The 16,936-nt window shown below is 51.7% G+C and overlaps 1 protein-coding gene across 5 annotated transcripts in view; it reads right to left on the bottom strand.

Annotated features, from left to right (window-relative positions):
* The window catches only part of KCNQ1 (potassium voltage-gated channel subfamily Q member 1), a 337,726-nt gene that overhangs the window by 58,561 nt on the left and 262,229 nt on the right, over positions 1 to 16,936 (bottom strand). For 3 of the 5 annotated variants that reach the window (XM_070488419.1, XM_070488420.1, XM_070488416.1), the window contains 2 exons: positions 16,131 to 16,177; positions 15,304 to 15,365 (listed from right to left, as the gene is read on the bottom strand). In XM_070488419.1, coding sequence (XP_070344520.1) covers positions 15,321 to 15,365; positions 16,131 to 16,177 — 92 coding nt within the window. In that variant the 3' untranslated portion in view covers positions 15,304 to 15,320. The remainder of the gene's footprint in view (positions 1 to 15,303; positions 15,366 to 16,130; positions 16,178 to 16,936) is intronic. The other 2 variants (XM_070488417.1, XM_070488418.1) reach the window with 1 other exon arrangement.

Raw genomic sequence — 16,936 nt, 5'->3', positions numbered from 1 at the left:
GGGTGCCCACCCGACTCCAAGGGGTAGGTGAAAAGATCTGGCACCCAGTGCTCCTGGCTCCTCCCACAGAAGGCTCTGGGCCTCTGGGTCATCGGGTGTGTGGGCAGCGGCAGTAGGGGACCAGGCCACATTAAGTGCCCCTAAGCACGTGTACTTCTCTCCTCTTTCCTCCAAACTACATTGACCAAACCAGACTTGTCCTCCCAGACCAGGACAGGGGGGAAACTGAGGCTCAGGGAAGCTGGCGGGCACTGCCTGAGTCCCCTGGGATGGGTTTCCCTGGGAGGCACAGGGTACCTCCCCATGGGCCTCCTCCTTGGGGCCCTGCCCAGTCACAATGGCTCAACTTTCCTGGAGATAGGGACCCCCTGCTGGGGGCACTCATCAGGGTCCCTGCTTTTCACTGAACACCTCCCCACCCCGACCCCACCCAGTATTCGAGCAGGCCAGAGACAGGCTTCAAAAGCCACATTCCTTTCTGGGAAGCCAAGCGTTTGATGCCACTAACAGGCGAGGCCATCCACCCTGGGGGGCTCTGCTCCTGCTGGCCAGGAAGCAGTGGACTAGGGGGCAGTGAGGGGCGAGCCACGAGGCCAGCCTTCCTGCCTCCAGCCTCCATGGCGGGAGGCCAGGATAACAGCCCACGGACACGCTGTCCAGAGCGCCTTGTCCTGACGCCAGCTCCAGGTTCCAGCTCTGGGCCAGCCTGAGCGCTGACCTCCCTCCCACAGCCATGGCCTCTTGGTGGCAAACCCCTCAGACACCACGGGGGCCTGTGGGTCTCACCCTTGATGGGATGGAAAGGTCTGGAATGCCTGCAGTTCCCTCAAAGGCCCCCTGACCAATGCCCTCATTTCAAAGACAGGGAATTGAGGCCCTGCATGTGATTTTCCAGACCCGCAGACGTGACGGGGGCCCCTGATGCCCCCAGTGGGGCTAGGTCACCCACTTCTCTGACCCCAGTGAGGGGCTCCCTGCAAATGAGGCTCAGCCCCTTGGACCGGGACTCCTGCTCTGGCCCGTCACCTGGATCATGGGGACGAGGGTGGAGAGAGAAGGGCTGACGGCAACAGGTACCCTGTGGCTGACCACGGCCCTCTCCCATCGTCCCTGTTTGTCCCTGTTGGGAAAGCACGGCTGCTGCTAACCATCAGGTGCCAGTCCACACTGGGGACAGACGGCTAGACATGGGTGCCCCCAACCCTGCTGGGGGCTTGACTCACGAAACCAAGCCCAGTATGTGGGCCCCTTGGGTGCCAGGCTGTTCTAGGGGTCCTGATGCAGGGGGAGGGCTGAGCTGCTGGCCATGCTGTCGTCCCCCTGAGTGGCCAGCCACTGACACGGGGCCCCGGATAGGGCTGCTGAGGTGAGCCCTATGTGGACAAGAACAGGTCGGCCGTGGAGGCCACCTTACACTCAGGTGGGCAGGCCCAAGTCACAGAGTGTGTCTGCTGCCTCTGGACGCACGTAGGTGGACAGACGAATGTCCCTATCAATGGATGACTCCAAAGGTTTCTGCTCCCCCCATCGTGTTGTCCTGCTGGGACCACATTCCCCAAATCCTCTGGGCGGGGCCGCACAACTCATTCTCGCCAATGGGATCAAGCAGACATGATGTGTCTGTCACTTCCTGGCTGGGGGAATTAAGAGCTGGCAGGGGCCTGGCCCTGATGGATGGCCCCATCTTGGCATGGAGAGGGCCAGCGGGAAAGGAGGCTCAGATCAACAGCCAGGACCGGATGACGGGTGCTGAACGTACCCGGAGGCCCAGAGAAGACTCTCCAGGGAAGGACTCCGAATGTGAGACTAGGGGACAGTCCTTCGTGGTGGGAGAGTGGGCCTGGCTGACAGAGGACTGAGGACCCGAGCGGAAGGCCGGACAGAAACGGCGACTACCTCGTCTCCGACGCGCCTCCACTGAAATACCCCGGAACACGCATGCCGACTGGGAGAAGCGTCTCGACCTCAGACAAAATGAGAGCTGAGCATCTCTGAATTGCACACGCTGTCTACGGCCCAGACCACCCAGCGTCCTGGGGCTGGGCTGAGCCCACTGCTCTCCCCGACTCTGTCTTGGGCAGCATGGTTTCATGAACTGGCATCCCTGTTCTTGGTGTCTCACTTGCTTGGCCACTCACTGGGGTGTCCCTCTGGGGTGACTGATGGGCACAGGCTCACAGGCGCAGTGGATTAAGGCTGCACAACCTTCCACAGCTGGAGGCACCTCGGTTTATCCGAGTCTGCCCTCTCTACAATCAAGTGGCTCCTGGTGTCTCATTGTCACAAATCAGTGTCCCCAGCCCTGGTGCTCCCCATACTGGGAGTGGAGAGGTTAGCTCAAAGGGAACGTGCATTTGTAACGTTAACAGAGGCTGCTAGAATCCTGTCCAGAAGCCCTGTTCCTGTGGTCATTCATGTCCCTGCCAGCAATGTGAGAATGTGAGTGTGCCGGTTTCCCCACATGGGTGCCAGCATGGGCTATTATCATTTTTTTAAATTTTGACGTCAGTGGGCATTCCCCTGGCTGCTGGTGAGGTGGGCATCCTCCCACAGAGGACTGGCGGCCCAAGCCGGGCCGTCTGTAGGAAGACGCCTCCTGAGCCAGGCTCTAAGGCAGGGCCTGTGGGGGCTGCCCTGGTCGGGACGCCAGGTGCGGCTCCCCAGAGGCCCCAAGCGGCCCAGACCCAAAGGACTTTGACCTCAGCCTCCCTCCAGGGGCCCAGCAGCCCCATCCCAGGGGCCGTCAAGTCTCCCTGGTACTTGCGGGGTGCGGGGACTCCCCGGCAGGCCCGCCCACCTCCGCCCAGGAATCGAAGTGGTGGCGCTCAGCGTCAACTGACGCTTTCATTATAGGTTTATCTTTGAAACCCTAGACAAAACAGGGCTTGTGTGGTTTGACTGAAGAGCCAGCACCTCAGGACCTCGCCATCCACTAAGACGGCTCCTCAGGAAAGAAAAAATACACTAACCTTAAAATAACCAGTTCCCAGAATAGCAACTAATGACGGCTTCTGAAGGGAGCCCTTTGATCAGCCAGAGCCCCACGCCTTCGCCTATTTACGGCTGTGTCATTCAAGAACAGCTCACCAGCAAAGGGAGAAGGGTTGGGGGGAGGCAGAGGAAAGTGGGGGCTGGGCAGAGGGGAGGCGGGCCAGGGCCGTGCGTACCCGTTCGAGGCTGCCCGACTTTCTGATGCAGCCAGCCCTAGCTGGTGGTGAGGTGCTCCGTGGAGGCCAAGGCAGCTTGGTGCTCCAGGGGCGGCCTGGAAAGGCAGCCTCGGGCAGCGAACACTGCTCCCAATGGCCTCCTGAGAGCCCGAGTGGGGGGCAGCCAAGGCCTGTGGGAGGCGGATGCGATTATAAGAACCTGAATCCCAGGCGGGCTGTCCTCAGGGACCGCGGGGAGGCGTGGGTCATGGGCCCTGGGGGTTCAAGGGAGGGGATTCCAGGGAGATTCTGTGGAATGGGGGCCCAGAGGGGTCTGCAAGGACGCGCCCCCATTGGGGAAAGGGGTGGTAAGGAGAGGATGCCCGAGCTATAAGATGCTGCCCTCCCGCCCAGCTGCCTCGTGTCTGCCCTGCGTCAGGCCCCCACTCACCTACCGGTGTTCACTGAGCACCTCCCTGGCCCTGGCCTGCCTCAGATGCCAGCTGGGGACCACACTCGCCCCCGTGCACAAGGACATGGCAGTCTTCACCTGCCCTATCCAGACGCCGAGTCACCAGGCCCGCTAGGCTATGGAGGAGCACTCGAAATCTGGCTCATGAGACTGAGGAACTGACGTGTAATTTGATTTAATTTTAACAATTAAAATTTAAATGTAGATCCTCAATTCAGTGATTGGAAAATGTTTAGGTACGTTTGGAACGACTGAGGTATGGGAATCTCCTTCAAATATAAATTTTATGAAATCTAAACGCAGACCAAGTAGTTCTGATGGAAACTTCGCATCTGAACTGGATGCGCTTTGAGTGTAAAACATACACTGGCTTTTGAAGAAAGAATGGTGGCCATCCCGACAGTTTTTTATGTTGATTATATATTGAAGTGATAACATTTTTTTCAATCTATTGGGTTAAATGAATTTAACCTGTTTCTTTTTATTATTTTTTTAAATGTGACTACTAGAAAATTTAAAATTATACCCGTGGCTCACATTTTCTTTCTGTTGGACAACATTGGCCTAGGTCAAGGGTCTGCAAATCTTTCCATCAAGGGCCAGACAGTAAATGTTGTAGGCATCATAGATCACACACAGTCTCTGCCACACATTCTTCTGTGTTTTTTGTTTTTTGTTTTAAATGCATAAAAAGGTTGGGGGCCCAATTTGATCTACAGGCCAGTTTGCAGCCCCTGGTCCAGAGGCTCCCAGCTGAATCGGGCCAGCTGGCCTCAGTACAATACCACTTACTTAGTGGGGGATTGGTTCCTCTCTGAGGGGTGGAGGGCCTGGAGAAAGCTGTCCTCAGTCCAGCCTGCTGAGGGCTGATGGCCCAGCTGGACACCCTGGAGTCCCAGCATGAGATCCAGTTATGATTAAGACCCTAGGAACCAGCGTGAACCAGACACATTACTACTGCCCAGTAGCTCCCAGTGTCATGGGGAGCTGGAACACAGCAGGAACCAGCACTGGGAGCTGGGGACATAGCGGCCGTGAGACACAGGCTGCCCAGAAAAATCCCATCTTCAAAATCCTGATTCTGTCCCTGTAAGTGGACCAGAGCTTGTCTGACCACATGTTGGAGAGGGAGATGCACCAGCATTGATGCACTAACCAGGAAGGAAGGGAGGTTACAGGCTCAGCATGTGGTGAGAATGGAACCCACAGAACTAAGAGGGGCCCTGGAGGCATGTGATGAACTGAGTCAACTTGAGCTTTGGCTTTCGTAACGTCACAGGCGATGGATGGCCACATATCCAAGCCCAGGTCTGCTCCAGCTGGGAAGTCTCACAGCAGAGCCTGACATAAAGGTGGGACCTTCAAAAGGCTCCACGCTCTATGTGAGGGACAGTGAGAAATAACCCACTTCCGGGAACGACTGTAAAGAAAACTGCCTTGCCACCAAGGGGAGTAGAACAATATTTGCCCTGAGAAGTCACATCCACAAGCTGATCCACTCTTAGCTTGGAAGCCTAAATGCATACCACCTCGGTGGTCTGGAAAACCTTGAGCCCAGAATGTAAAGTCCAGGCTGGTGGTATTCCCACGTGGATCGTAAAGGAAGAGGTCAACATGCACCCTCCCTGAGGACCTCAACGTTGCCCTGGGCCCAAAAATTCCCACAGACAAATTTTAAGATATATGAACTTACTATTTTAAAAAAGAAAACTCTTAAAAGGAATGAAACATCGTGAATGAGAGCCAGCAGAAGAAAAATAAAAACAGAGAAGCAGACTCACAAAGACTTTAGATGCCAGAATTATTGAAAACTAAATATAAAATAGCCATATCCAACCCACTTCCAGAGATTTATTTAAAGTTTAAATATACAAGTAAATAGGAAGATACTATAAAAGTGATCTGTCAAGAGTGAATAAAAATCAAATAGAATTTCCATAAATAGAAAAATAATTGAAATCTGAAACTCATTGGATGGGTTTAACAGCAGATTAGATATAGTTGAAGAAATAATTAGTGAATTGGAAGATGGAAAGGAAACACTATCCAGAATACAGAAAAACAAGGCGATTGGAAAAAAAGAGAGATTAGGAGACGTGGGGGAGAGTGAGATGGTCTACCATATGTCTAATGAAAATTACAGAAGGAGATAATAAGCTGAAGCAAAGTATGAAGAGATAATGGCCGAGAGTAATCCAGAATGGATACAAGACACCAAGCCGCAGATTAAAGAAACTTGCTGAATTGCAAGCAGAACCAACAAAAGAAACTTTGTATTGACACATCATAGTGAAGATGCAGAACACTGGAGTCAAAGGAAAGATCTTAAAAGCAGCCTGCGAGATGAGATACATTGCCATCCAAGGAGCCACAATTCATCTTCATCTTTGTTCTTAATAGAAACAGTAGAAGCCAAAGAAGAGTTGGACGATATTTCCGACGTGCTAAGAGAAAATCATTTGGCAACCTAGGGCCCAGAATTTTATACCCAGTGGAAATATTTTTTAAAACAACAGCAAAACAGTCATTTTAAAACAAAACCTGAGAGATTTTGATTTTCACTGAAGGGAATTCTAATGAATATTTTAGCCAGAAAAAAAGTGATCCTAGATGTAAGATCTGAGATGAAAAATAAATGATAAAAATAAATGAGTGACAAAAGAGGCAAATAGGCGGGTAAGTTTAAACACATATTAATTGTATAAAACACTACTAATTATGAATTTTTAGGTTAAAAAATAAACACAATTGATCCGAAATATACAACAAAGCATATAAGTCAGCAGGAGAGTGACTGAAACTGAAGTGTCCTAAGGTCCTTATTTACAAATGTGAGTAAAGACAGCAATTAGCTCTGCTTTATATCCATTTAAAATATTCTGGGTTAACCGCCACAAGAATGGCAATAGAATACACAACTTCAAAACCAGTAGAAGGAAAAACGGAATGAGAAATAATCATCCATCCAACAGGAGGCCAAAAAGAGGAGCGAAATAAACATTAAAAATTGAGTACAAATGGAAAGCACAAAATTCATTGCTAGGAATCAATCCAAATATATTAGAAATTACATTTAGTGTAAATGTATTAAACAATTTTTAAAAACACAGCCATATAGTGTTTACAAAAGACATCTAAAATGAGTACATGGGGTTAAAAAGAATTTAAAAACTTAACACCAAAATCAGAAAAATAAATCACAAGAAAACTACAGATCAATATCCTTTATGAATATAGATGCAAATATTCTGGACAAAACATGAGCAAACCAAATCCAGCAATGTATAAAAGAGATTATACACCACCACTAAGTGGGAATTGCAAAGTTGGTTTAACACCTCAAAATCAGTTAATGCATTACACTATATTAATAGAATAAGGCATAAAAACTATGTAACCATCTTGAAAGATGCAGAATGGGCATTTGACAAAATCCAATATCCATTCATGCTAAGAGCTCTGAACAAACTAGGAATAGAAATAAATGTCCTTAACCTGATAAGGAGCATCCACAGAAAACTTACAGCTAATATCACCCTTAATAGTGAATGACTGAGTGATTTTTTCCTAGCCACTTCTAGTCAACATTTTACTGGAAGTTCAAGCCAGTATAATTAGGCAAAAAGAAAAAAAAAAAAAGAATTAAAGGCATCCAGATTGGAAGGAAGAAGTTAAACTGTCTTTATTCACACATGTCATGATCCTATATGTAGAAAATCCTAAGGAATCAACAACAATAACAACAAACTTTACTAAAATTAATAACAGTGAAGTCCCCGTTTACAAGCTTGATATAAAAAACTAATTGTATTTCTATATACTAGTAACAAACAACTCAAAAATGAAATTAAGGAAACAATTCCATTGACATCAAAAATAAGAAGATATTTAGGAGTAAATGTAACAAAAGATTTGTGTACTGAAAACTACAAAAGATTACTTGAAGAAATTAAAATAGACCAAATAAATGAAAGGATATACCATGTTCATGAATTAGAAGACTCGACATTGTTAAGACGTCCATTTGTCCCAAGAGGATGTATAGATTTGACAAAATCCCTATCAAAATCTAAGCAAACTTTTTTTTTCCTTTGGGTAGAAATTGACAAGCTGATTCTAAAATTCATACAAAAATTCACGGAACATAGAAAGGGCAAAACAACTTGAAAAAGAAAAACAAAATTGGAAGATTCACTCTACCTGATTTCAAAACTTAATATCAGGGTACAATAATCAAGACAGTGTAATGTGGGTTTAAGGATAGACTTCAAGACCAATAGAACAGCATTGAGAAACCAGAAACAAACCCATTTATTTATGCTCAACTGAGTTTTGACAAAGGTACCATGACAATTCAATGGGGAAAAAAATAGTCTTTTCAACAAATGGTGCCGAGGCAACTGGATATCCATAAGCAAAACCAAAACCAAACAAAACTTAAGTTGGACTTTACCTCACACCACACCCCAAAACGAACTCAAAATAAACCATAGAGTTAAATGTAAGACTGAAATGTATAAAACTTCTAGAAGAAAGTGTTCGCGACCTTGGAGTAGGCAAAGAGGTCTTAGATACAACATCAAAAGCACGCGCCATACAAGAAAAGATAAATTGGACTTCATTGAAATCTAAAACTTTTGTGTTTTGAAAGACATGATTAAGAAAATGAAAAGACAGCCACAGAATGGGAGAAAATATTTGCAAGTCATATATTTGATAAAGGACTTGTATCCAGAACATATAAACAACTCTGACAACTCAATAACAGAACAAACTACTTAATTGGAAAATGGGCAAGAGAGTTGAATAAACATTTCACCAAAGAAGACTATGAATGGCTAATAAGCACATGAAAAGTCGCTCAACATCATTAGTGATTAGGGAAATGCAAATCAAATCCACAATGAGATACCATTACACACTCACTCCAATGGCTAAAACAAAAAAGACCAACCATACCACGTATTTGCAAGGATATGGAGAAAGTGGGACCTTTGTGCCTTACTGGTGGGAAATCAAAATGGTACAGACCTTTTGGAAAACAACTGAGACGTTTTTTTAGAAAGTTAAACAGAAACTCACCATATGAGTGGGACCACTCTTAGGAACCGAACCAAGAGAAATGAAAACATATGTCCATACAAAGACTTGCAGATAAAAGTTCACAGCAGCGTTACCCATAATAGCCCCAAACTGGAAACAATCCAAATGTCCATCAACTGGGAAATGGATAAACACAATGTGGTCTGCCCATACAACAGAGTACTATTCAACATTAAGAAGGAAAGAAATGCAGGGTGGAACGTAGAGGAGCCCCAAGAACATTACGCTGTGTGAAAAAAGCTAAACACAAAACACCACATATTGTTCGATTTCATTTACATGAAACGTCCAGAAAAGGCAAATTTCTAGCCTTAGAGAAGTTTAAGCATACAGAGACAGAAAGCAGATGGGTGACTGACTGTGGCTGGAGGTGGGAACTGGCAGTGACTGCAGGTGGAACCGAGGGGATGTGGGGGGTGTTCAAAATGTTCTGAAGCTTAGCTTGGATGCTGGCTCACACATCAAACTAGAAATTTACTAAAATCTGTCATACATTTATCTTAAATGAATTTTATGGCATCTAAGTTACACCTCAATAAAGCTTTAAAAAAAAAAAGGTGTTCAAACAAAATTAAGTTTGCCTAGACTTTAAGGGAAAAAGCACTACTTGAGATAAAGAGGGTGCTACGTAATGATAAAACGTTGAAATCCAGCAGTGAATATATAAAAACTTGAATATGATTTGTACCTAATTATAAATATATATCTAAAAATATATAAAGTAAAAATCGACAGAAATAGAAGGAAAACTAGACAAATGCTCCACAATAGTTGGAATTTCAACACATTTCTCACTAATGATAGATCAAGTAGATAAAAATATTCCAATGAGGATATAGATTTAAACAAAACAATTAACAAGCTTGTTCTAATGGACATAAAATGAAACTGCACCCAACAGTGTCAGAACGCACACAGTATTCAAGTACAAAAGGTAAATGTATAAAAATTGACCACATATTATCCCTTAAAACATATTTCAAAATGTTTCAAAGGATTGATAGCATGCAATCACTTTTTCTGACAGCAGAGCAACAATATTCAAAAGCTCTCACATTCACCACATGGCAAAAATCCTGTTGCTACACAGCTCCTGGGATAAACGAGAGGTCATAATGGAGACTAGAACAATATATATGTGAATGAACATTAAAATTAAATGCTATATATCAAAATTTGGTGGATGTAGTTGGAGTGGTATTTAGAGAAAAAATATACAGCTTTAAATGCACACCTTAGAAATCTAGCAAGTCTGAAAATTAATAACTATCCGACCTAAGAAGTTAGAGAAAGAACAATATTAATTCTAGTAAATAGAAGGAAAAAAATAAAGAGAAATGAATGAGACAAAACCAAACCTACTGTAACAAGGATCAACCAAGTCCAAAGTTTGTTGAAGATATTAATAAAATTGGCAAATAGCTGGCAAGCTTGATCAATGGGAAAAAAAGGAAGGCACGAGTAAACAGTATCGGCAATAAAAAGGGGGTGCAGCTAGTGATAATACGGACACTAAAATAATCATAAATGTCTATAGACTTGAAAACTAAGGTGAACTGTACAAATTCCTAGAATATGTAACTTGTCAAAACTGACACAAGAAGAAATAGAAAACTCAAATAGTCTCGTAACCACTAAAATCATTGAATCAGAATTAAACATCTTCCCACGAAGAAAACGCCAAGGCTAGATGAGTTTAAGTGCCACTGAACATTCAAGGGAAAAAAGGAATCCTAATCTTATACAAAATATCCCAGAATATAGAAACAGAGGGAACGCTTCTCAACTTGTTCTGTGAGGCTCACGTAAATTTGATCCCAAACCTGAGAAGGACAGTATAAGAAAGGAAAATCATGTTCCATACGTATTTCACACACAAATACGGACAAAAATTCTGGATGAAACATTAGCAAGTGGGCTCAGCAGTGTCTAGGAAATAATAGACAACGTGAAGGAGTGGTGGCTGGGTGGGAGAGGCCAGAGACTCTATAGATTGCTGGGAAAATAAGCTAAGCGTGAGATGAGGAAGGTGTGAGCCCTGAACTCAGCATGGAGGGAGTGGGGCTGAGAGCAAGGTGGGTCTTGTCGAGGCAGCTTCCGGGGGTTGGCGAGGGGGAGTTGTCTGGGATGACAACACCTCGGGGTCCCGTCTTTAGGCCTGGGTGGACGGAAGATTCCCTCTGGGCTGAGGGACAGAGCAGGAGGAACAGTGGCTGGGGCAGATGCTGAGTTCCGGGTAGCTGGGCCTGCCTGGTCCAAGGGGAGGGCAGCTGTGTGCTCAGCAAAGGGGTCCGGGGGAGGTGTGTGTGTGGGTCCCAGCTGGGGGGCATTCCTATCCAGGAGAAAGGTGTGCCTGGCCAGGGTTCTAGGACAGGAGGCAGTGGAAGGAATGTCAGGTGGTAGGGGCCCCTTCCCACCCACACTCTCTGAAGTGGGGCCTGGAAACCCAGGACTTCCCTGGGTCCGGCTCTGAGCCATGAACATTTCCGGCCAAAACAGAGAAGAAAGAAATTTTCCCAGCTCACTGTGCGCCTCATATCAGCAAAAGCAGTATGAGCTGAGCTTGCAAAATAAACAGGGCTCAACGTAAACACTGCAGCAGGTCCCGGGCCCTGAGCTAAGAATACACACTGGGGGAGGAGGGTTGGAGCAGCCTGCTTCTCCATCGGGGCCCCGGAGAGCCAAGGGGACGCCTGCCTCCCCAGCAGCCCTGGCTCCAGCGGCCGGCCGGAGAAACCCACGCTGGGGGTGCTGGGGACTGGGGGCCGGGCAGGGGCTGGTATTCTCAGGACTCCTGTCCCAGGGCCTGGCAAGGCCTCTGCCAGTGCCAGAATCAGTGCTGCTCCCCTGCCCACCACAGCCCACCCAGCTCACTGCTTGCCCGCCCCACCTTGGCCCGCGCTGTTCACGTCAGCCTCTTTTCAACCAGACTCCTTATGTTTATGAAAAGCTTTCTGGTTTCCTTGTTTCTCTCCACCTTGTCTCCTCCACCTCCTCAGGGCTTCCTCAGGGACCAGCGCTTCACCTAACTAGCTCTGTGACCTTAGGCAACCACTCAACCTCTCTGGGCCTGTTTCCCCACCTGCAAAAGAGACTTTATTTGGGCAAATAAGAGTCCTTTCCGGAATAAAGACAACATGAAAGAGTATGCGACAGCTCTAGTGATCTTTAAACAGAAGCAAAGAGCAGTTCATGACTCTCTTTTCACAACCAAAGGGAGACCCACGGGCAGCGGGGCCAGTGTCTGCCAGCGAGGCTTGCGGGGCCGGGCTGCAGGGTGGGGATGCTCTTTCTGCTCTCTGCATCTCTGGAGTGAGGTGGGCTGCATACCCAGGCCAGGCCGCAGACAGGGGTGCAAGGTACCCCAGGGACAGGGGCCATCCTGAAGGGCAAATGGGGGCTCTCCGTTGGAGCAAAGGCACGCCACTGCCAAGCCAGAGTTGCGACAAGGCCCCGGGACTCCAGGAAGAAGGAAGTGTGGGAGGCCCTTCTCCCTGCTGTGGCCCCTGGCCTGGACATTCCCTGCAGGGGAACCGAGACGCCCCTGACCCGGCTGAGCTGGCCTTCCCTGGGAACTCTCTGCAAGTGGCCACCCCAGGCCCCTGACCTCACAACAATCTGCTCCCAAGAGTAGGGGCCAGTCAGCGCGCATCCCAAAGGCCCCTTTCCCAGCTCCTCCTCCTGGCCTGGGCCAGCTGGCCTGGGATGGGACCCCTGTCACAGCCGAGGACCTGAGCTGAGATGAGGAAGCAGCCGGGGGCTGGAGCCTTGACTCCCATCGCTGGGGCCAGGCTCCCTTCCGGCCAGAGGCCAGCGTGGAGGGGTTGGGAAGGCCCAGGGGCTCTGACTGGGGTTGGCGGTGGTGGCTCTGCCACTGCTCTGGGCCTCCGGGCCTCCGAGGGCTGGGCGGCTGCTCAATTTCCTGCCCCCAACTTCCCGCAGTCAGCAGGATTGCTCTGGGGTTGTTTATGGTCCTGATGGCTGCAGCGATAAGGTGGGGCCCAGGACATGCCACTGTACCCTCTGGGCCTGGCGAGGCCCTTTCCCAGGGTCTGTCCCCAAGTGGGGCATCAGTCAGCGGCTGGGGAGGGGCTGGGCGGGCTGCCACTGGCTGGGCCGGATGCCACCCCACGGCAGCCTCTGTCTGGGCACAGCGCATCTCCATCGATGCCTTGACGGACGGCGGGGCGCAGATGGTCAGCGTACAGCATGGGCCTGCTTACGACCTCAGAGATCCTAAGGAGGTGGCTCAGCCTCTCAGCCTGAACCGGCTCCCCGGCAGCACAGTGGGGTGAAGGCAGCACAGAACCAGCCTGGCTAAGTGCCACACGTGTGGAATCCCCTCGAATCCTCAAATCCTCGCAACCCAGAAACGGCCCCTCTCCTGGGCGCAGAGCCTGGGGGCCAGGCCATCAGGGGCCTTGTTCCCAAACCTTGCTCCCGGGGATCAGGGACTCCGGAAAACACTTCCCTTTGTTGTTCAGATCTGAAGAAATGCGGGCACGTGATTGTGTACCCCCAAGGCCAGCGCTGGCCCCACCTCAGCCCACCACGCTGACCTTGGCCGACTGAGGGCTGCATCCTGGTTCTCAGACCACTGCAGGATGGCCGCTACCCCAGCCTGGGGAGGGGGCACTGCTCCAGGGAACCCTGAGTCCTACCCATTGTCACCCCAGAGGACACCAGGCTCCAGTCTGGGTTTAAAGGGGTGGCCTGTCCTGAGAGGCATAAGAAAGGCCTGGAACAGTGGAGTGGGGATAGAACGGGACCTGGACAGGGCATTGAGGAGGGGTGCGCGCATCTGGAAAATGGGGCAGCAGGGTTGCTCCCAGGGCCGCTGAGGGCAGGAAGGCTCAGGGGCCCAGGGGCGGCCATGATTCCTGCCAGCAGTGGGGCCAGTCAGCAAAGGCAACCTTGGCCAGGGATGCTCCAGGGCTGGGCGAGGAGGGGGGGTGGCCTGGGTCCATTCCCTGGCTCCACTTCTGCTTCCTTTGACGCCTGGAAGGCCCCATGCAGGGTCCCCGGCCTGTGTACTGCTGCCTCTCACGGGGGAGCCAGACTCAAGTCCCTGGGCCCACGTGCCAAGAGAAGCCAAAGCCAAAGATGCATCTCGTTCACCAGAGCGGCGGAGTCCAGGGCCCCGAGCCTCTGATCCCAACTGGCCTGCTGAGCTGACCTCTCCTGCTCTCAGTTCCCACCCCGCCAGACAGGGACGCGTCCCGCCGGGCCATCTGCCTGAGAACAGGAGAGACACCAGTCCCACTCAGGCCTTTGTTGTCCGAGGTGGGCCAGGTCCTCCAGCGCCGCCAGGGTGTTGGTGTCACGTGGCCCCAGTAGGTCAGGCCTGAAGTGCGGGCCCCAGTGGGCACCCGGACAGTGGCCCGCAATTCCCTCTGCCTGATCCCATTTACTGGTCTCCGAGCCCTGGTCAGCCCAGGCCAGGGGCGGACTGTGCAGGAGGAAGGGTGACGCTGCAGGCCCGAGGCCCAGGTAGGACAGGGCAGGAACGGGGAGCCGTGCCCCTGCCCCGTCTGCCCAGCTGCAGGTGAGATCGAAGTGGGCGAGAGCCAGGCGTTGCTGGGGAAACTGAGCAGCAGACGCCCTCCCCGTCCGGCCGAAATTCTCTATTTTTAGCCTCCCAGCTACTTTCAGATACACATGTACACGGAGGAGCTGTGTGGCAAGATAAAGGCCCGCTCCGACCCGCAGGGACTTCAAAGGGCAGTGCCAGCTGTGGGCCTGAGAAAGGCCCTGCCACCCCTAGAACCTCCCGCGGCTCCCTGGACGCCCTGGGAAGAGGCGCCCTCGCTGAGAGGTTAGGCGACGGGCACAGAGCCTGGCGGGGAGCGGGCATCCCAGGGGCCGAGGCCGGGTGGGTCGAGGAGGCCGGTGCCCTGCAGCAGAGGGAGCATGGGCTTTGCAGCACCAAAGAGGAGCCACAGGCCCTGAGTCCCACGTGGACGCCCAGCAGGGCCTCAGCTGACACTCTGCACCCTCCAGCGCGGTCAGGACCCTACAGTGGGGGGTCCTGGAGCCCACAGCCCCTCCTCCCTGCCAGATATACCCCTGCACCACTGTCAGAGCCTCTGATGTCCCCAAGCGCACACAGGCTGGAGGCCAAAGGAGCCACACGCAGCTACAGACGGCACTGCCCACACTGGCACGTGCCAGGCGGTCCTCAGCTACTGCAGGGAGGGGCCTGTGGCCGCTCAGCACCACGTGCCAGTAAAGACGCCACTTGTTCAGAGGTCGAGAAACCAGCCTGGCCTGAATTTAGGCCGAACTCCTCCCACGGGGACCAACGCCCAGCCAGGTGAGGAGGAGTGGAGGTGAGCCCTGCCGCAGGGAGACCCTGGCGTCATGTGGGCCACACTGAGCACAGAAGGAAGGAAGGAGGGAGCCAGGGAGCCAGACTCGCAGTGGCCCAGGTCACCATCCAATTCCCAACACACGCTGGGACAGAGCCGGAGGAGTGAAACGCCACTGTGGATGGCACTGTACCGGCCCCAAGGACTATGACCACCAGGAGCATTGCCCTGCTGCCCCCCACCAGCCGACGTGGGCCGGGACCCTGGCGCCTACCTTGTCCTCCACGCGGTTCAGGCGGGCGCCGATGGTGTTATTGCCACGGTCCTTGCTCTTTTCTAGGGGGTAAAGCATGGACGTCAGGGACATGCATGTTGGCGGGGGGAGGGGTGTGGTAGGTCAGGGTCGGAAAGCTTGAACCTCTGAGGACATCTTTTAGCAGTGTGTCTGTGGCGAGAACTTCAGGAGGGGGTGGGGTGGTCAGGGTGCTGGCCGTGGTCGCATGGCCCTGCTCCACCCTTCCCAGCTCTGTGACTTCTGAGAGCGCATCAGTGGAGGACAGGGACACGCCCTAGCCAGGGGGGCTGCCTGCTGTACAAACCCACTATATTCTGCCCTTCAGGGCGGCCCTGGCCTCGCTCAGGCCCCAGCCGTCCCGGCCCCTGCAGAAGCTGCAGCTCCCACTTAAACTTGGGCTGCCTGGCCCTGTGCTCCACTGGTGCACTCACAGAGCTGGAGAATGCACCTACCTTGCTGCCACCAATGGCCCCTCGAATTCTGTGCTAGCCACTCATCCCCTAACCCCACTCCTCTGGTCCCTTCCTGCACAGGATCCGGTCATATCTCCACGCCCAGATCTTCAATGGCCTAGAATCCATGTGGGTTCTTGTACTAATTGAAATTTCTTTGTAAAACACGTTCAAAGCCACTTTGCTTGGGTTGGGGTATGTCTGCCTCCCTCTCTCTGGCTTTTGTTGCCTGTCAGGCACTTTGGAGCCCCCGACAGCTGTTCTGATGGTGGGGAGAGGTGGGTGCAGGTGGAGGGCGGGAAAAGGGTCCAACGTGGGCCACCATGCCCAGGATGCCTTGACATGGAAACCCACCTGAGCCGGAGATGAAGAGGGAGGGCTTTCCGATGGACTGGTCCAGCCTGGGAGGGAGGGAGACAGAGACTAGCTCATGCTTGGCCCAGGCACCACACGGACACCCAGCCTGCTGGTGGGCAGGTGCTCCAGTGCACCTAACAAGACAACAAGCAGCCCGCCCCCTCTGGGGTCACCCACCGCTGCCACCCACAAACCTGCCAGGTGCCTCCCAGTCCCATGCTTCTGAGCGGGCTGGGCAGGGGGCTCAGAGATGAGGGCTAGTGGTTGAGTGCTCCTTAGACTTGCTCCCTGGGCAGGGTGGGGGTCCCAGGATTGCCCAGCGTCCTATGGCCACCTCATAAATGCCCCCGGCCGGGTGCCTTGATTATGCTCAGAGAGGCAGGCCTGCAAATGGGCTCTTCTAGGGCGAGGCCAGGTCACTGAGCAGGGTGGGGTTCACGTCTCCTTGGTGGGTCAGCGGGGCAGCCTTAGCCCCCGTCCTGTGACCCTTGGATCTAGGTTCCCAGGCTAGCCCGCCATGGAGGCACAGCTGGTCTGGGCCTGCACAGGCCCCCAAGAACCACACTGCTTCCACATGAACAAGCTTCCCAGGCTTCAGGCCAGAAGCCAGAAACTGTTGGCTCCCAATGGTTAGGGTCCCCAGCTCCAGTGGGGCAGACCCCAGGAGTAGGCAGACCTTGGGGAGGGGCCTTGCGCCTGGCAGGGTCTCCCCAGTGTTGGGTGTCTCCTGGGGCAGGGTCTGGCCCTTGCTCAGAGCTGGTACAGCAAGAGGCAGGTGGGTGGGGTGGGCTGCGAAGAGACCT

The sequence above is a fragment of the Equus asinus genome, chromosome 17 (genome assembly GCF_041296235.1).
Source record: "Equus asinus isolate D_3611 breed Donkey chromosome 17, EquAss-T2T_v2, whole genome shotgun sequence".
In the NCBI taxonomy this organism is placed as follows: domain Eukaryota; kingdom Metazoa; phylum Chordata; class Mammalia; order Perissodactyla; family Equidae; genus Equus; species Equus asinus.
This window is presented reverse-complemented; position numbering and strand designations above follow the sequence as displayed.